This window comes from Choloepus didactylus, chromosome 2 (genome assembly GCF_015220235.1).
Source record: "Choloepus didactylus isolate mChoDid1 chromosome 2, mChoDid1.pri, whole genome shotgun sequence".
NCBI classification, from domain to species: domain Eukaryota; kingdom Metazoa; phylum Chordata; class Mammalia; order Pilosa; family Megalonychidae; genus Choloepus; species Choloepus didactylus.
In genome coordinates, this window is record NC_051308.1 from 224068106 (window position 1) to 224087764 (window position 19659).

The following is a 19659-nucleotide window of genomic DNA, read 5'->3' on the forward strand; positions in this document are numbered from 1 at the left end:
GGGCCACGCCCGCAACATGTTGGGGCCGAGTGGTTTAGAGATTATGAATGATGTCACAATACAGGTTACACGCGGGTGTCTAGAGTAGGGGGCCGGGGCCAGGCGGCCACGCAAGGGCGTGGAGTGGCACTGTCCTGTCACAAGGGCTCGGGCATCTTAGGCGATGGTGCAGAGTGGGGGACTGGAGTTAAGACTGCGCTGTCCGAGTGCTGCCCTTGGGGCGTTGCGGGGCACGTGGACCCACAGAGGCGGAGTCCAGGCAGCCACCTTCTGAGAGGTAGGGAGGGACCCTTCCGCTCCGCCCTTTTCCAAGGGAAGGGAGAGCTGGTTCTGATGCAGTTGGGAGCCACAGCAATGCCTCTTCCGCGGCGAAAGCAACTGCCATTGCCCCTGGCTCACACCTTAGGGGGACCCCCAAGCACTCCCCACCCCTCGCATTGTCCTCCTGCCCCGCCAACCTGGACTACACTTCCCGAGGTGCTCCGGGACCCCCAGGGGCGGGGCCCAGCTTAGACTGCGGGGAGGAGGGATCAGCACGTGCCGCCCCTCTCAACCAATGCGGAGCCCTGCGGGGAGGTCACGTGTCGCTGTTTGGCGCTTTTGTGCGCGCTCGGGTCTGTTGGTGCTGAGTGTGGCCAGGCGGCTCGGACCGAGCAGGTGGGTGAGGGGCTTTCAGCAGGAGGAGGAGGCAGGCTCCGGCGGAGGGATGGACGGGGTCGGCGGGAAGGGTCGGGCCGTGGCAGCAGCCCCCTGCTGGAGGGCGGCAGGAGCAGCCGGGGGCCCGAGAGGGGCTGGCGGGCGGGGGTCGCTCCGCCTGTGTGTGCTCGGGCGGAGCCTGGGCTTTGTCCTCGTTCCCTGGGGGCGCGGCTCTTGTGGGGAGGGGGCGCGGCCAGCTGGGCGAGCTCGGAGCGGTGGCCTTGGGGTTTCGTCGAGGAGACAATAGGGGGCGTGGACCCTCGTGGCTTCCCACAGCGTCCCTGTCGGCGCGGCCCCGCTGGGGTTCCCATTGTCTGAAGAAGTGGGGCGGCCCCGCTGGGGTTCCCATTGTCTGAAGAGGTGGGGCGGCGCCCCCAGAGAGCAGTGGCTTTGGGGTCGGAATGCAGGAGGGCAAGGCTGCCTCCCTTCCCCGTGGTCGTCCCCACCCTGAGAATGAGGAGCCGCCCCCGGGACGCTGACGCCCCACGAGGGCTCTCCTGTCCTCGCGGCGGGGGGCAGTTTGGAGGAGGCAGGGGATGGAAGTGGCAAGCCTGGACAGCGGGGCCACCCGCGGTCTTTTCCAGCGGAGCTGCAGCGGGGGCGGTGACACCCTTGAGGTGTTTTTGGCGGGAGTCTGGGGGGGGGCGCCCGCGCTGGGGCGATCCGGGAAGGGCGGAGTTACCCGGATAGGACCGTTAGCCCCTCCCATCCCTCCCCTTCCCACGCGCGCGCTCAGTGGTGTAGAGAGTTCGGGGAGATTCGAAAAGGCGCGGGGAGGAAAGGGGCGGGGCCAGGGGCCTGAGCACAGGGCGTGCTCTGATTGGCCGGAGGTGACCTGCCCGCTTTTCCTCGCCTGTATCAGGGCCACGCCCATCCTGGGGCAGGTGCTGCCTCTAATTCTCTGCCCATGCTAGATTTCGTTGCTCTGATTTTAATCTCTCATCTTTGGGAACCTGTGGTTTTACGTTTTGGTGTCAGTCTGGGATCTACAAGGATCGTGACCTTAGGATTTACCACTAAAATCTAGAGGTTCATAAAACTGCTGCCTGCTGTTGGTCAAGGAGCTTAAGCCTCAGACAATGGAAGTTCAGTGTTATTGGTTAATATTAGCTTGGGCGTTTTGTTTTCACGATGGCAGACACAGACAAAGCAGGGGTGGGTATTTCATTTGCACAAGGAGTTGTAGACAGTATTAAGATGGCTCCCATCTCACTGTTGTGAGTTAAATCTGGAATGTCTTATCACTATTTGGGGAAAAACAATTTAGAGCTTGTGGGGAAAAGTATCCTTCAGCCATGTAACTTTATCTCGTCTAATTTTAAAAACCTAAGAGTTGTTTTTTGAACGGGCAGGTTCAGTTAACTTTATTTTCTGCCACTGATGTTATATTCAGTTCAAGTTTCTAAATATGATTTAGTATTTTATAGATTCTGATAATTTTCTTTCCTGGTTAAATGCTGTTTTACTTAATTCCACGGTAGTGATTTTTCTGACATTGATTTATGTGGATGTGATTCGAGATCTCTTTGTATTGATGCCATATAGATGTGCAAAGAAATTGATTGCATGCCTTTGAAAATCGTTTTCAGGGCTTTCCATACCAGTGGATTGTGTAAAATACACTGCCAGTCTCTTGTCTTCTGTTCACCATGGCTTCTTCTGGTAGGTAATCTCTTTGGAAAAACCGATAACGTGGTGGGTTTGTGATTGTAGAATAGGAGATAGTTCAGTCTTAACCCTTTAGTTTGGCCCTTGTGTTTTTAGTCTTATCAAAAAAACTTATTTTATGAATAGCAGAATAATCAAAGAAAAAAATCAAAACATTTGTTACAAATGTAGAGCGCTTAATTGATTGTCTCATTGTTAGACCATTTGGCTTGGTCAAAAGCAAATTATGGAGTTTTGCACATCTTTTCTTTTGTTTGCCAAAGTCATTGTCAAATCCTGATGCCTCAGAATGATATTTAGTAATCCAAAGATGCTGAGCTTTGTTTTTCTGGGAGGTGGTCTTTAGATAATCTCTTGCCTGCAAATATAGCTTCTTCATCAGCCCTAATTCTATTCATTAAATTGATTCGGGTTTTAGAAAATAATAGAACAGTTTATTAGAATAGGAAAACTCCACATTTTTCTGAATACATTATAAATATGATCAACTCCAGATATCCAGGTGAAAGAACTGGAGAAGCGTGCCTCAGGCCAGGCCTTTGAGCTGATACTCAGCCCTCGGTCAAAAGAATCCGTCCCAGAATTTCCCCTTTCCCCGCCAAAGAAGAAGGATCTTTCCCTGGAGGAAATTCAGAAGAAGTTAGAAGCTGCAGAAGAAAGACGCAAGGTAAACATCACAATTCAGAGAAAACAGGATGTTTATTAACTAATGCAGCAAATCAGTTTTATTTCCATTACAGGGAAAACAGTGTAGCTACACCATGATTATAACTATGTGAAAATTACATATTCCGATGGCTGGAAGAAAATACCAGCTATCATTTTGTGAGCTCCTATTATGTACCAGCTCTTTTACTTATATTTTTCTCCTTTAACACAGTGCCCCTACAAGGTAAGTGTTGTTTGAGGTATGGAGATTAGAGAACAGTCTCGGGAATGTTAAGTCATTTTCCTGAAGTCGTACAACCAGTAAGTATTGGAGCCAGAATTTAAGCCCAAGTTTGTTTTAAACCAAAGCTCATGCTTCCTTGTGAAAAAATAGATTTATTGGGGGGATTTTCTTTCCTTCCTTCCTTCCTTTTCCTCTCTCCCTCCCTTCTTTCCATTCTTTTCTTCTTTCCTTCTTTCTCTTTTTATAATTTTTTTCAGCTCTATACAATAAAAACAAATGAACCCTTTTGCCAGGAAGATGGGCAGTGTTTGCACTGGCACATTGTCTCCTGCCTGCACTCCTGTGTTATTTTGAGTTCATAGAGTAGGAAGAAGAGATGCAACCAAAGGCTGAAGAGAGGGAAGTTTCTTAGGAATCAGCCCTGGCCCTGTTGTCATTAGGCTGTGCTTTACATAGTTAACTGGCTAAATATAGTGAAACGCTTATCGTGACTGGGGTTTTGCCGATGAGAATTAACAGAATCAGCAGCAGTTGTAGCAGACGCTCCGTAGTTCTCCTGCAAGCCAATGCGTCCAAACATATCTGAATGTTTGGTAACAAGCTATTCTGAGTCTGTCGAGGAAGGCACACCGTGGAACAGAACTCCAATGGTTTGGGAGTTAATGGAGCTTCCACAGAGAAAAGCTAATAGGCCCTTCCTTTAAAAGAAATCTCTCTATTTAAGTAGTAATCTAGAGACTTAGTTTTAAATTTTCCATCACTCACATACCGTTTTGTTTTGTTTTTAGCAATTACAGTTAATTTTTAAAATGAGCTAGTTTTCTTTCAGTAGCCTTTGAAGTTAACCAAAATTTTTTATAATAAAGCTCCATTCCTAAGTGTATATCCCTTAATTGTCCAAAACCATTAAGCAGTAAATATTATAAGGATTTCCTTAAGGAATAATTGGGCAAGAGATCTCTGAATACATACAGTAAAAACAAATACTAGAAAAGGAATATGATTTTCACATTAAATTCATAAAATTATGGTAGGGATAATTCAAGTCCTGACTTAAGATTTATTTAAAGGGACCTTACTTTCTGCCTCTTTCCATCCCCCAATAAGTAATTTTCCATTGTAATTGTAACTAATGTTGAATACATTTCAGAGAGCCTAGCCTGTTAAACTTTTTTCCAGTCCCATGAAGCCGAGGTCTTGAAGCAGCTTGCTGAGAAACGAGAGCATGAGAAAGAAGTGCTTCAGAAAGCAATAGAAGAGAACAACAACTTCAGTAAAATGGCGGAAGAGAAATTGACTCACAAAATGGAAGCCAACAAAGAGAACCGAGAGGCACAAATGGCTGCCAAACTGGAGCGTTTGCGAGAAAAGGTTGGTTTCTCATCTGAGCTTTGTAGGAGGGTTAGGAGCTTGAAGTTTCAGGCACCAGTGAAGTGGCTTGGATTAATGCCTTGTTAAAAGGTGTTTGGCATCTTTTTGTTGCTACCAATTTTGAGGCTTGATACAGTAAATAGAAGGTATCTTGTTGTAAAATAAGATGGAATATTCAGTAATTTTCAATATCATTGCATGTTCCTTGGAAGAGCAATAGGAGGCTTAGTCATTAGGAGGTTCTACAAGTGGCCCAGGAGGTTTGAAGATGTCTCAGTACTCAAAGTAGGTGGTTCCCACAGGACCTAATACATGCACTGAGACTGCTGGGCTTCTCAGGGGCCACCATTTGGCAGGTTTTTTTATTTGACTGATTATACTCGGGTACTGTTTCTTTACAGGACAAGCACATTGAAGAAGTGCGGAAGAACAAAGAATCCAAAGATCCTGCTGATGAGACAGAAGCTGACTAATTTGTTCTGAGAACTGACTTTCTCCCCCTCCCCTTCCTAAATATCCAAAGACTGTACTGGCCAGTGTCATTTTTTTTTCCCCTCCTGACAAATATTCTAGAAGCTGATGTAGGACTATATAAGTAGATCCAGACTGTATGATGTTGTTTTAGGGGATAAAGGGGAGAAACTAAAAGTGTTTTACTCTTTTTCTAAAGTGTTGAGGTCTTTCTAATGTAGCTATTTTTCTTGTTGCATCTTTTCTACTTCAGTACACTTGGTGTACTGGGTTAATGGCTAGTACTGTATTGGCTCTGTGAAAATATGTTTGTGAAAAGAGTATGTAGTGGCTTCTTTCAAACTATTAGATGCTGAATATCTGTTCACTTTTAAATCCCAATTCTGTCCCCATTTTACCAGATGCTACTGTACTTGAATGGTTAATAAAACTGCACAGTGCTGTTTGTGGCAGTGACTTCTTTCTATTCAGGTGGTGGAGACCCTCCTGGTTTAAGTCTTTTCCAGATGGGGCCTCTGGGCTGGTGGAAATACCCAGCATACACATTACTGCAAGTTCTCTGCCCTCAAGTTTCTTGCTTCAGAGTAGTTTGCATTGTCTTCTTCCACAATCATCACTTTGTTTTGACGCTGTAGCCCAGATCAGCTGTTACTATATTCTTTCAGATGTTTGTTTGCAAACAAGCTTTTTTTGTTCCTGTGTCCCTGTTAAAAAGGCAAATTAAAGGCCCAAATGGTGTTTCTAGAGAACGGTTTAAAGGGAATCTTAAGATTATATTACAGAGCTATTTGATGATTTATTTGCTTTTTATTACAGCTGGGGATGGGAGAGTACATCCTAATATTTTCCTGCCGTAGAAGCTATGACTTGAGAATCGAAAGAGTAATAAAACTGTCTGTGTTGCTGCAGCAACTCCTAAGCAATGATCAAAGGGATCCTTATTTCTGGAGTAGCATTTGAATCAGTGATTGAGGTTGGCAGTTACTTCATCTTGTATCCAGAGGCTGTAATATTTGCCCATGTCAGAGCATTGCCTCTCAATTGGCAACTTTCCTCAGCTATTTGGGAAACAGTCTTAATTACATATGATTGTTTGCTTCCCAGAAATCTGTATGAAAGCTCTTGGAAGCCAAGCACTATAGATGTTTGTAGGTGACTGCTAATGCTGCAGTGGGGCTGTGTGGTTTACATGTTGCTAAGGCATGGTCCTCTCAGCTCTGGCTTTATCTTGATTTGGGTTTTACCAAACTTATTTATGAGGATAAGACCTTACCTCAACCTACCCTCCTATGTTAATAGGATTTAATGAGTTTGTGTGTGTGGAGGGAGCACACTTAGAATAGTCTAGTATGTTTTTAGTGCTATATATAAATAATGATTACTATTTTCAGCCAGAGGCTGAGTGATTAAATTTATCCTCTTGAGTTGGAAATTATTATGCAGCTTTTGTGTGTCTTGAAGTGACTTTTAAATTTACTTAGACCAAGATTATCAGTTGTAGGAGTTTTGAAAAGCTGAGTTTAAAGAGTTATGACCACGTAGGTCAAATAGAAAAAAGATTAAGTGTAGCTTACAGTAATAGTAGTGTCAGAACAGTGTCTAAACAGATAGGGCAAGGTGAAGCTTGTGTGCAGGGGAGCCAGCATTATTTATCTTTGGGCCCTCAGGCCCTGGCACGTAGTGTTAAAGAGTTGCATGGGAGAGGTGGTACCTGCTAGGAGTAAAAAGATGGCCTGAAGATGGAAATTTGGGGTAATGATATTAGGTGCCGTACAGGTGGCAGTAAGCTTTTGTTCGTAATGGACATGTAGGGAAGAAAAAGCTCCAGAGAAGGCAGAAACAAACCAAGATAGGCATGAGGGAGGATGCCGAAGTAATTTACAAGCTACCACATTGTGGCCCTGACTTGGTATCAGAAAGCATCCTGAGCTCCCACCTTAGGGGCCCCTACTTAGTATTAAAAAGCTGTCCTGAGCTCCCACCTTACCTATGACAGCAGAATGTCACAGGCAGCTGAAGGGGAAAAAGCCCTGGCTTTTCTGTTTCACCTCTGACTCTGGAGAAACACTTCCTCCTGGGCCTCAGTTTTCTAATGGATGAAATGAATGATAAGGTTGGGTTAGGGCAGCTAAGTAACTTCCACTGCAAAATTCTTTGTATATAACTTGGAGGAAATGAGGTAGGTGAGTGGCCATGAGCTTCTGGGGGTTCTTTACCTGTGTGCTTTCCAGTGCCTGGGTGTGCCTCACAGCTGCAGGCCTGACACATTTCTGGCCTAGGTTAGCTTAAGGCCAGATGATTTGATTGCGGCCCAGGGACTGTCACCAAGGATGAGAACTTCATTCCCTTTGGCTTGGTGTGTTTCCTTTGGCTTGAGTGGCAAAGGAGGCTTGTCCCTTCTTCCTGAGGCGTTTGTACTTGGACAGCCATGACTGATCTCTGGAAAAGAAAGGTTTGAGAGATGTGAAGGGAGACCCTTAAATCAACATCTAACAAGCACTTGGAATGTGCTCCACATTGGGTTATGTGTTAGGGATGAAAAGAACATGAAATGGGGTCCCAGCGCATCGTGGGCCTACTCAAGAAGGGGGAGGAGAGTTGTACAAGGCCTGCCTGAGAATAATGTTTGCGACCAAGTGTGTGGCACTAACCAAGTGTGCCTTAGTGGTTTGGTGAAGGGAGGAACTACAGGGCTTTGGTAGTCTGGGGAGCATTTAGAGGAGGAAGGCCTGGAGCTGGTTCTTAGAAAAGTCAGATTCCCCCCTCCCCCCCAACCCCAATAAATCAATCATTAAGCACTTAAGTACACAATTGCATCGTGCATGGAGAACCTGCCAGACTCTCTGGAAAGTCCCCTGTCCCTTCACTTCTTTTATCCTAAGCAGCAGAGATCCTTTGGAGACTTTTGAACACAGGGGTGGTAGTGGTTAGTGAACAAAGCTGTTTTAAGAGGAAATGGAGGCAGAAGCAGATGAATTGACTGGAGAGAGAGAATACAATGAAGACCTCAGTGGGAGCAGCCCAGGGAAGAGGCGAGGCCTAGGTTGGAGGGGGCATTGGGCTCTGGAGGAATAAATGTGACAGGCAGTGCACTGGAGAACTGGGAAAGAGAATAAACTTCCCGATGGTTGACTGGGAAAATGGCAGTGCCAGGAATAAGAGCTGCTGTTTATTGAGCACTTACTTTCAGTCATTGTCTTATAACTCACATAGTCTTCAAGACTTGCCCTCAGCAACAGGGTCCCAGAAATATCACTGATGAGCCAGGGCCCCAGTCTCTTGCCATCTGCCTTCTCCCTTTTCACCCAGGTCAAACAGAAGGTCCCCAAATACCTCTGTGGCTGAGGCCTCTGCCAGGGGCAGCTGCATTCTGCACTTAAAGAACATAGGGAAGGCTTTCTGACTTCTTTCATACACGTACCCAGTTTTAGAAATCTTAGTTGGGTTTGGTGAGCTCTGAAATGCAACGACCTTGGTAGAGGGGATCTGGCTGGTGGCTGGAAAGGCCTTGTCTTCTCCCAGCATGGTCAAGAGCAGGACTTTCCTTGGGTACCAGATCCCAGGTGAAGAGGCCCCACCAGGCCTGGCTTCTGAAATGGATCCAAGGAAAGAATAAACAAACAGGAGATGACCCAGATATCCCATCACTGGCAACTTCGCAGAATGGCAGGTAAAAGGACTGAACCCCCCTGCAAGTGTGGGCAGCTTCTTTGCCTGGGACCTCCAGACCCTACAGCCTCCGGCTCCCCTCACTGGCAGGAAGCCCCATTGTCCATCATGATGGGGAGAGGCTTGGTGGTAGCTCCCCTTGCTAAGCCTAGGTTTCCCTCTTACATGCTCTCACAGCTCTACGGAAGAGCAGCAGCTAGTGTTTATTTGCATTATCTCAACGATTCTTTAGAATAACCCTCTGAGGTTATCATGCCCCTTTCTTACGTGAGATATAAGGCAATTTAGTCTTAGATTAGGTAATTTGCTCAAGGTAACCTAACTAGCAAGTGGTGGAGTTGTGTCAAACCTGAATTTTTAACCCCCATGCTGTGCTGCAGCTCCAATACCACAATTGTAAGTTGTTGTTTATTAGGCAATCATTTGTTCCAAGTCTTTCCTGCTAGACCATAGGGTCCCTGAGAACAGGAACTATGTCATATCGCTGGATCTCCAGCTCCGTGCCTAGCACAGGGTGAGAGAATAAAAAATATGTGTTGAATTAAGTAATGAGAATGTGAGTGTGTGGATGACTCCCGTGGTCCACTTCGGGACACCTGCTTTGTGCTTGTCCTGCTCCCATGGAGAGTCAACCTGGTGTTCTAGAAGCAAAGGATGGCTCTGCTCTGGCTTTGCAGATTGGCTCACCTTTCAAAGGCATTCTCCTATATCCAAGGACACTAACTGGTGGCTCACAGCCAGAGTCGGTCTGCAGGCATGTTGTGTTTGGCCCAAGCAGTGTTTTAAATTTTTGAATTAGTTGACAAGTCCACGGGAAAATGTGATTTCAGACTTATCTTGAAAAACTGGAAGATCTGGCAACTGTGAATCCACAGTCCTACCCGCTGGCAATCGGCAGGTTCTGGGCAACTGCTGCCCCCTCGGGGTGGGCCATGTGCTCTGCAGCTCTTGATTCTTCTCTGGGACTCCTCCTCCTGTCTTACAGGCCCAGCCCTGCCCTGCTGTGGGCCTGGAGTTTGCAGTCACTGACATAGATGACAGCCACTACGTCAGTCAGACACCAAACTTTGTTGCAGGTCAGAACTCCAATCAGTGCAAATACAGACTGTCAGTTTTATATGAAAAGTCCTTGAACTTGATAACTACACTTAAAGTGGATACTTAAGTCAATATCCTTGTTCTTAGGAATGTACATGGAAGTATTAGGTGTTCCAGGAACGTGATGTGTGTGACCTACCCAAGTATTCAGAAAACGGACTGATTGGTGGATAGATAGTATGATATGGTGTATGTGGCAAAATGTTAAAATTAGTAGATCTGGGTATCTGGGGAGATAAGGGTATTTTGAAGTTTTCTGTATAAGGTGTGCATTATTTTTGTAACTGTCCTGTAAGTTTGAAAGTATTTCAAAAGAAAAAGTGAGGAAAAAAAAGGTGTAATTAGTACAAAAGGACATAGACTGAAAAGTGAACCTCCTTCCCTGGAGGTCCTCAGCTCCCCTCTCTGCAGCCATCTCCTTCCAGAGATAAGCTGTGCCTCTACCACACACACCAGCCACTTGCTGCCGCCGCTTACGGGCCAGACACCAGGTGGGCATCAGGGTCAGGTACTTTTCTCAGACTACAGAGAACCAGGCCCCTTGTCAGACCTTTGGGGGTGGAATTCCTGAAATTGGAACCCTGGGATCTAGATTTTCTTTTAAAGCCCACAGTGTTTTCTGTGGCTCAGTCAGGCAGAGACTTCTGTACTCAAGATACAATGTCCCAAACCCAGTTCCTGCTCTCTCGTTCCCTGAAGGCTGCTGGAGACGGACCTGGAGCTCTAACCTTTGAGGCCACTGCGTACGGTTGTACCATCCGTATGCTGCACAGGGACACCAGCCAAGAGGGAGCAGGGGCTGAAGGCCCACTCTGCTGTGAACCAAGGCACATGCTGCACCGCCCCAGAAGAGCTGGCCTCATTTTCTAATTTGCAGAAGGACATTTGCCAACCATTCGCTACCAGGAGATCTGCGTTATGCTGGGGCACAGGCAGCGTCTTAGTCCAGTGGCAGGCCCAGGGCCAGGAGTTGATGCCTGAGTCAAGTTCAGTATAGGGTTAGAAGCAAAGAAGACACCCCTCTTCCCTCCCCAGCTCATCCCACCCTACTCCATAACTGCCCTCTGGTTGTCAGGGATGTCACCATTCTGCCACCCACACAGACACTCCAGTCAACAATGTACATCAGGAGGGTCCTGGAAGACGGACCGGGGTGGAAGGAGGGGCTCCCATGAGCTTGACTAGGGGAGAGTAGAGCCTTGTTCCTTCTGGAAAGTCCCCCAACAAGCTTTGCAAAGCTAGAGTCAAACTCTCAACAGTCTAAATTCATGCTAAGTGCAGTCCATGGGCCCCTTCCCATCCACAAGTTGGTCTGCAACAATATAAGTACAGAAATTGAAAGTAAGCATTTAGAAAACTTATAAACAACTTGACAAAGTCTGGTGAATATATGTTTTTTAAAGTTGGGACTAGTATTTTGTATTTTTTTTATTCCATTTTTTTCTTTTTTTAATTTTACAAAACTATGAGTTGACAATTCCTCAGGAAAATCTGGTGGAGGGAAATTTTTTTTTTTAAATAATTTTAGAAGCATTGAACTAAATGTTGACCTATGGGCTGCCCAAAGCCTCAAAGACTTGGGGGGGAAATAGGCACCTAATTAAAGGGCCTGATGACAGTAAACATTTGGCTTGATTTCCCCCAACTGTTGAGCAGAGATTTGCCCCCGAGAATGGAGTGGGTGGAGGCCTAGGCTGGGAGAGGATTGGAGGAATGGGTACCACCCTCAGTGGGCGAGCCACAGCGGCACTGGGCTGCTCGGGCGGGACCATGGGGCTGTCTCCAGGCAGGGCTGCCCTGGGCGGCTGCAGCAGGAAGGCAGGATGTGGGGCCATGGGGGCACTCTGTTCACAGGCATGGCAAGTTTTCCTTCTGACTTAGTCTGAGGGGGCATTTGTTGAGAATTCCAAGAATGTCAGCTCCAGGTGGAAGAGCCCTCAGTGACTGGCGCTGGTGTCTACCCTCCATGTTGAGAAGAGGAACCTGAGGCCAGAGAGAGGACTTGCCCAATGTCACAGCCAGTTATTGGTGGTCAGGACACAATATGGGCCTTCCAGTTCCCAGGCAGAAGGCAGAGCTGAGTATCCAGTGGGAAGGTCCCGGACTTTTGGAGCCACACAGAATGGCTCTGTTGGCTCTAGAGGGCCCTTGAGCATCCGTAATCTCATCTACGACAGGGCCTGACACCTTACCCCTCCCTGCCCAGTGCTGTTACTACAGGCTGCATGGCTCTTCTCAGCCAACCTGGGGACCTGGCATTCCCCTCGCTGTGGTGAGGGAAGGCGGCAGACCCTCCCCATCCAGACTGAGGAGAAATGGGGCTCATAACCCACTGCACTGGCCCCACTGGGCATCTCCCTCCCCAGCCAGGCTTGACCCTGCATTTGACATTTCTGCCAACTCTTTGGGATTAAGCCTTTGTCCTTTCTGGGACTCACAATATTTGTAAAATGAGGGGGATAGATAGAAGAACTCCAAAGTCCATTTTTGGGAAGAGGTGCTAAAGTTTAGATGCTATAAATTTCAGTACTTTTTCTGGGAAAGCCAAACTCCCAGCATGTCAGACTGGGCTGCCCCTGGGTTACTAGGCCACCTGCTTTTGTGTTGTCTCTCTCTGAATTTTCTTTCTCCCTTTTGTGTCACTTTCTCTTTTATGGCTAAGGTTTTTTAAACTCTTTGCCACAACTGTAAGCGTTTTATACACTATCTTACTGAATATTTAAAACAACCTCATGAAGTCAATACTGTTTTTATCCTATTTTACAGATGAGGAAACTGAGGTTCAGAGAGGTTAAGTCACTTCCCCATAGCTGGTTAGTGGCAGAGCCAGCAGGCTGCTTTCAGAACCATTTCCCAGATGGTCATGTCCCATTCTGGTATGGATTGAGCAGATTCAATATGGTGGATACTTGTGATCACCTCCTCCCTCCCATTTTCCCCAAATGGTTTTTAACTCCCACGCCAGAGATGCTCCTATTGCCAGGATCATCTGGGTCACCAGGAAAGATGGTTTGGATGTTGGTGGGAAGATGATCACTCCTTGGTTCCAGTTTCTGACTTGTATCCCAGGTATCATGTCCCGTACCTCTAAAGTCCTTCTCCCTTCTTTTGAGATGTGAGATCTGAAAAGTCCCCTAAGAGATTATCCAGAACAATCTTCTCCATCCATCCATCTATTCATTCATTCATTTAACAAATACAGATTGAGTTCTCATATGCCTGGACAAAGTCCCTGCCCTCATGGAGTCTACATTCTGATGGAGGTGATAGACAAAAGATTATGATCTCTTCAACAATGATATTGGGAAAACTGGATATCCATGTGCAAAAGAATGAAAGTGGACCCTTGCCTCACACCATGTACAAAAATTAACTCAAAATGAATCAAGGACCTAAATATAAGAACCAAAACTATAAAACTCCTAGAAGAAAACACAGGTAAGCATCTTCAGGACCTTGTGGTAGCAATGGTTTCTTAGACTTTACACCAAAAGCACAAACAACAAAAGAAAATATAGATAAATGGGACATCATCAAAATTAAAAACTCTTGTATCAAAGGACTTCATCATGAAGGTAAAATGACACCTTACAGAATGGTATAAAATATTTGGAAATCACATATCCGATAGGGTTTAATATCAAAAACATATAAAGAAATCCTACAACTCAACAACAAAGAGACAAACAACCCAATTTAAAAATGGGCAAAAGACTTAAATAGACATTTCTCTAAAGAAAATGTACAAATGGCCAATAAGCACAAGAAAAGATGCTCAACATCATCAGCCATTAGGGAAATGCAAATCAAAACCACAATGAGATAGTATTTCACACCCACTGGAATGGCCACTGTTAAAAAGTGTTGAAGAGGTGTGTAAAAGTAGGAACACTCGTTCATTGTTAGGGGGAATGTAAAATGGTACAACTGCTGTGGAAAACATTTAGGTGGTTCTTCAGAAAGTTAAGTATAGTATATCACATGACCAGGAAATTCCCTTTGGGATTGAACAGATACTTGCACACTGATGTTCATAGCAGCATTACTCACAATTGCCAAAAGATGGAAGCAACTCATGTGTTCATCAACCAATGAATGGATAAATAAAATGTATTTACACACAATGGAATATTATTCCGCCATAAAAAGGAATGACATTCTGATACGTGCAACGTGGATGAACCTTGAAGACATCATATTGAGTGAAATAAGCCAGACACAAAATGTCAAATATTGTATGATCTCACTGATTTGAAACAATTAGAATTCTAGTCAGAATCTAGAATATGGGTTACCAGGGGACAGAGAGGAGATAGGGAACAGGAAGTTGAGGCTTAAAATGTACAGGGTTCCTATTTTGAAAGATGGAAATATTTTGGTAATGGATGGGAATGATGGTAGCACAATATTATGAATGTAATTAACAGCACTGAATTACATATATGAACGTGGTTAAAAGGGGAAATTTTAGGTTGTATATGTGTTACTAGGATAAATATTTTAAAAAACCATAAGACTGTACCATACAAACAGCAAACCCCAATGTAAACCATGTACCATAGTTAATAATATAATTATAGTAATATTATTTCATCAGTTGTAATAAAGATACCACACTAATGTGAGGTGTTATAAATAGGGGAAACTATGTGTGAGGGGGGGGGATATGGGAATTCTGTATTTTCTGCAGGATTTTTCTGTAAAGTTACAACTTTTCTAATTAAAAAAACCCAGAAGATACTGATGGGTGCTATGCAGAAAAAGAAAAGGGGTGGTGTAATAGACAGTGACTGCAAGAGAGTGAGGGGCCCCTAGATAAGGAGGACAGGAACAGTGTGTTCCTGGTGGAGGGAACAGCTAGGGCAAAGGCTGTGAGCAAGAAGCATAACAAGGCCCTCAAGGCTGGATAAGTGAGCAAGGGGTGTCAGTGCAGGGAGGGTGGTCTGAGTTCAAGCTGCACACCCGTGGGCCAGGGCAAGGGGTTTGCATTCTGTTCTCCCTGTGATGAGAAGCCTCTGGGGGCTTTAAGCAGTCATGTTTGGGATTATGTACATAAAGGATCCTTTGGGAGAGTGAGGAGAATGGATGATAAGGGGAGCAGGAGTGCAGAAAGAAGAGGAGAGGGGGCTTGGACTAGGGTGGGGTCAACCAGATGGAGAAACATGGTCAGATTCAGGACGGATGTCACGTAGAGCTAACAGGATTCTGATGGCTGTATGTGGGTGGTGGGGTAAGGAATGACTCCTGGGTTTTTCACTTGGGCAGAGTGAGTAGAGTTCCCCACAGAAATGAGGAAACCTGGCCAAGAAACAAGTGTGGGGTGGTGAGAAGCAATTGTTGTTGCCTATAGGCAGACCATGCTGGCCTGCTGGCTTCCCTCCTGATAGCTATTTTCTCCTCTCCCTTATAATAGAAGTCTGAAAGTTGTTTTTTTTTTAAGGTACTATGCCAGTTTGGATGTATTATGGCCCCCGAAATGCCATTATCTTTGATGCAATCTTGTGGGGCCAGACATATTAATGTTGTTTACATTGGAACCTTTGGATTAGGTTGTTTCCATGGAGATGTGCTCCACCCAACTGTAGGTGATAACTCTGATTAGATAAGTTCCATGGAGGTGTGGCTCTGCCTATTCAGCGTGGGCCTTGATTAGTTTACTGGAGCCCTACCAAAGCTCACAAACAGAAGGACCTCAGAACACAGCAGCTAAGAGTGACATTTTGGAGAGCAACTGAGAGTAACATTTTGAAGAGGAGCTGTAGCTAAGAGAGGACAGAAATGCCCCAAGAGCAACATTTGGGAGAATGCCATTTTGAAACGCAACCTGGGAATGAAAGCAGACGCCAGCCACGTGCCTTCCAAGCTAACAGAGGTTTTCTGGACGCCATTGGCCATCCTTCAGTGAAGGTACCCTATTGTTGATGCCTTACCTTGGATGCTTTATGGCCTTAAGACTGTAACTTTTTAACCAAATAAACCTCTTTATAAAAGCCAATCCATTTCTGGTGTTTTGCAAAATGGCATCATTAGCAAACCAGAACAGGTACTATCCTCTCTAGCCCCTTCTTCTTCCCTTTGCCCTTTTCCTGTACTCTATTTTCAGGTCTGGGATGGAGATATGGTACCTGGAGGTTCAGCAGCCATGTTGTGTTCATGAGGATGAAAGTCACATGGTAAGACAGTTGGAGCAGGAAGATAGAGCCTAGATCCTCAATAATATCATTGGTTCAATGTGCTTATCTTGGACTGCCTACCCCCAGGTTTTTGTTTTTGGAGAAAAATTAATCCTTTTACTTGTTTAAGCCATAATTTTGTGGATTTTCTTTGCTTGCTGCTGAATGCAGTCATAGAGAATGGAGTAAAATTGAGTTTGAGATTTCGGAGGGTAAGGAAGATACCCATATGCCCCAAATTAGCCAAACCAGAATTCAGCCGAACCAGAATTTTTTCATTCTGTCAAGAAATATTTATTGAGGACCTACCATGTGCCAGCCACTATTCTAGGTGCTGAGAACCCAGCAGAAAATAAAACAGACAAAATTTCCTGCCCTCGAGGAGTTTACATTCTGGTATAATCTAGGCGTCAGTCCTGACTTCTGGGCTGTTGCCTTTTCATTTGATCCCAAAGGTGATGGGATTTGAAGTATGAACAGGTGACGGGGTTGGAGTGTGGACGTCTGGTCCCACAGCCCTTTCCATCCACCCATTATGTTGGCAAATGGTCAACATATTTTTCTAGTGTTCTCTATGAGTCAAGCACTAAGCTGCATGATGTTCAGACATTCTCTCCCCATAAAGGAGGTGTTACTATATCCCCATTTTATAGGAAGATTAAGAAAGCAGCCCCAGTCACACAGCTAATGTGCGGCAGTGCCTGGACAATTTCCTGGCTCCCTTTTCCTGCACTCCTTTTGGTCGTTGTTCGACAAACCATTTTGGAGTCCCCTTTCTCCTTGCTTTGGACAGGGACTATGTCTCTTGTTCACCTCTGTATCCCAGACACCCAACATAACCTCATACCCTTCCTTTATTCATCCCACTTTTCAAGAGAAGGCTTCTCTGTGCTGAGTGCTGGGAATACACGACAAGTCACAGAACAAGACACACAGTCCACAAGGGAGACAGGAAATTAACAGGTGTCAGAGTGGGATGGGTGCTAGTAGGGTAATCAGAGGGGACCATGAGAGCACAGAAAAGGGCAACCAACTCAGACTGGAGTGGTGGGGACCAGCCAGGGAGGGCTTCCTGGTGGAGTTGACACCTGAGCTGAGTCTTGAAGGAGAAGCAGTTAAGCAGATAAAATAAAGCAGGAGTGCATGTTTCAGATAAAGGGAGCAGCACCTGGAAGGCTGAGAGAAGTGGGATGGTGGCATTTGGGGATGGTTGGACTCTGGGTGGAGGGGGAATAAGGAGACATAAGGCTGGGGAGGTCATGCGAGGTCTTGTCAGCCAGGGTAAGCAGTTTGGACTTGATTCGGTAGGCACTGGGGAGACACCGATGGGTGGTGAGCAGGGTTGGGTCCATAAATGCTGGTTGATGGAATGAATGCATGAAAGAAGGAATGATAACTTTAGAGCTCCATGCACACTTCCTGCAGGGAGGAGGACAGTTAAACTATCCGACAGTGGAAGGACAAGCCAGGCAGATGGGTAGGAAACCTGGGCCACTGTCATCACTTGCTAGGATCTTGTCCTTCTCAGGTGTGTTCCCCACAGGCACCTGGAGTGACTCTTTAAATAGTCAGTCAAGTTCAATGCACATGCCACCTCAGCTACCTGAAAGTGGAAGAGATGCTGCGCTCCTAATCAACAACGGCTGGTAGGTCATCAGAAGGGACCCGAGGGGCTCGTGTGCAAAGCTGGCCTTATTGGGAATGTTGCCTTCAGAGTGTCATGGTAAACACAGGACAGGACAGCTATGTGGATGATGTGCCCAGCACAAGAGCTGTGTCCTGACCCCAAAATGCCCCACTGAACTGGGCCGACATGGAGAAAAACCCAGCATCAGACCTTCAGCTGTGAGTTTCATGTTGCCACCGAGGACACCCTGATCTCCAGAGTCTAAGACCAACAAAGAGGACAGCCCGGGTCAGGTTTGAGCCCTGCAGTGCCCCCACCAGGTGGGTTGCCATGTGGATTGTGCCCTGTCCACTGTCACTGCAGACTCCAGAGGGAGCCGCCACACAGCTCACTCAGGAGGGTCATGCCAGCACCTGCCCTTGGAGACTGTGACTCGAAAGACTACCTCATGAAGATCCTGACAAAAAGGGGGGACCCAGAGCATGGCCTGGAGGAGTCACTGTGCCCCGCTGCCCTGGTCCTGAAGCAGGAGATGGCCCCTCCTAGAGGAGAGCTGTGAGGTTCCGGATGGCAAGGAGAGGTTTCAGGTCATCCTTCCTGGGGCTGGGATCCCAGGCACTGCATGAAACTGCTTTCCACTTGGACATCAGAAAGGGCCTGTGTCCCAACATGGTATTGGCCAGGGTCCCCCCATGCACCCTGGTATTGGCTCACAGAACACAGGGAGAAATCCCAACTCTGGCACCCAGTGCAGTGAAAACAGAGAGTGACTCCCCAGGAAGCAAGCACTCGAGGGGCCGCTTCCACGCCAGCTGCTCTCTCCACCTCCCAGCAGCCAAGGATCAGCCAGTGGGAGGAAGAGGTGTCCGCCCCGTCCCCACTGGCCACGGCCAATGCCTCTGAATGATACAGCAGATAGCATTTGCTGCTTAAGTTAATCCACAAGCATAAATTTGCCCTGGTGAAATGCATTCACTCATGCTGGCCTCAGGAAACAGAAGAAAATTGGCTTTGAAGCCTGTATCTAATGTTAAGATAAATACTGGCACTGGGATGATAAATACATACATACATAAATGTAAGTCAGATCACGTTACCCACAGCTCATAAACCTCCTGTGGCTCCCCACAGCACCAAACCTGGAGTCCAGCCTTTCTGATCTTACCACCTTGACTCTGCCCACTGCCACCCTCCACAGGCCAGCCCAGGCCCTGCTTCTGTTCCCTCCGATCATCACACACAAGTCACCTTATCAGCAGCAAGGCCTTCCCCCTATTTCCTTACCCGGCTTCAATTTCCTTCACGGTGTTCATGTAGTCATGCTCTTTTTCGCCTACTAGGAGAGAAGCTGGAAGAGGCTGGAGGCTGTCTGTCCTACTCCTATCTGCATCCCTGGTGTCGGAACAGGGCCCGGCACACAGGGGGTGAGGTGCTCAGTGAACACTCATTGAAGGAAAGAGGCCCGACACCCCTTTGCCATGCTGTCTGTCTCCAGCTCTGTGCTGTTGCATCTCCCGCCCGCTGTCAGGGAGAGAGTGGAAATTTCTACTCGCAGCTGGGAGGACTGCTGCACTCCCTGGGCTGGGCTAGAGGGGCTGAGGGGAAATTTCCACAGCCACAAACCACGTCTAGCAGTGTGGGTGGAGTGGCCTGGGAGGCCAGCAGGGGCCGAGGTGGCTGGTGAACACCTGCAGCTGCCTGGCTGCCCAGCCCTGGGAGGGCCGTGTCTGTTTACAGACCTACGGATGGGACAATCCAGCTGGGCTTTTCTCACTAGGGGTCCAGTCTGCTGGGGCCTGGGGCAGCCTGGAAATCTGGAGCCAGGAGGATCTTTAGCCATCATCAAACTCAGTCTAAACTGAGACCCAGAGAGAGGAAGCGATTTGTCCAAGGTCACACAGAAAATTAGTGACAAAGAATGGGCTCAAACTCGCTGCACTGGCCTGGATGTTCGCGTCTCCTCTTCACTTCCTTTCCCCCTTCTTTCCTGTCCC

The 19659-nt window shown here is 46.7% G+C and overlaps 1 protein-coding gene and 1 long non-coding RNA gene across 3 annotated transcripts; one reads left to right on the plus strand and one right to left on the minus strand.

Annotated features, from left to right (window-relative positions):
* Window positions 1-580: 580 nt before the first annotated feature.
* STMN1 (stathmin 1) lies at window positions 581-5543 on the plus strand. Its single transcript, XM_037828110.1, has 5 exons — window positions 581-657; window positions 2286-2358; window positions 2859-3031; window positions 4436-4627; window positions 5029-5543. The coding sequence occupies exons 2-5, from the start codon at window positions 2346-2348 to the stop codon at window positions 5098-5100; spliced, it is 450 nt and encodes a 149-aa protein (XP_037684038.1). The 5' UTR covers window positions 581-657; window positions 2286-2345; the 3' UTR covers window positions 5101-5543.
* LOC119527748 lies at window positions 3062-19177 on the minus strand. Of its 2 annotated transcripts, XR_005215462.1 has the most exons (5): window positions 18950-19177; window positions 8520-8688; window positions 7315-7537; window positions 7086-7187; window positions 3062-5802 (listed from the first exon to the last, which is right to left on the minus strand). It is a non-coding gene; the product is annotated as an uncharacterized LOC119527748 (long non-coding RNA). The 2 variants fall into 2 exon arrangements; XR_005215463.1 differs by lacking the exon at window positions 7086-7187.
* Between the last annotated feature and the right edge of the window lie 482 nt (window positions 19178-19659).

Excerpts from the sequence above, each read along its gene's own strand:
- STMN1 (XM_037828110.1), top strand. Across the intron at positions 3,032-4,435 it reads CTGCAGAAGAAAGACGCAAG|TCCCATGAAGCCGAGGTCTT; the intron begins GTAAACATCACA and ends ACTTTTTTCCAG. Across the intron at positions 4,628-5,028 it reads TGGAGCGTTTGCGAGAAAAG|GACAAGCACATTGAAGAAGT; the intron begins GTTGGTTTCTCA and ends GTTTCTTTACAG.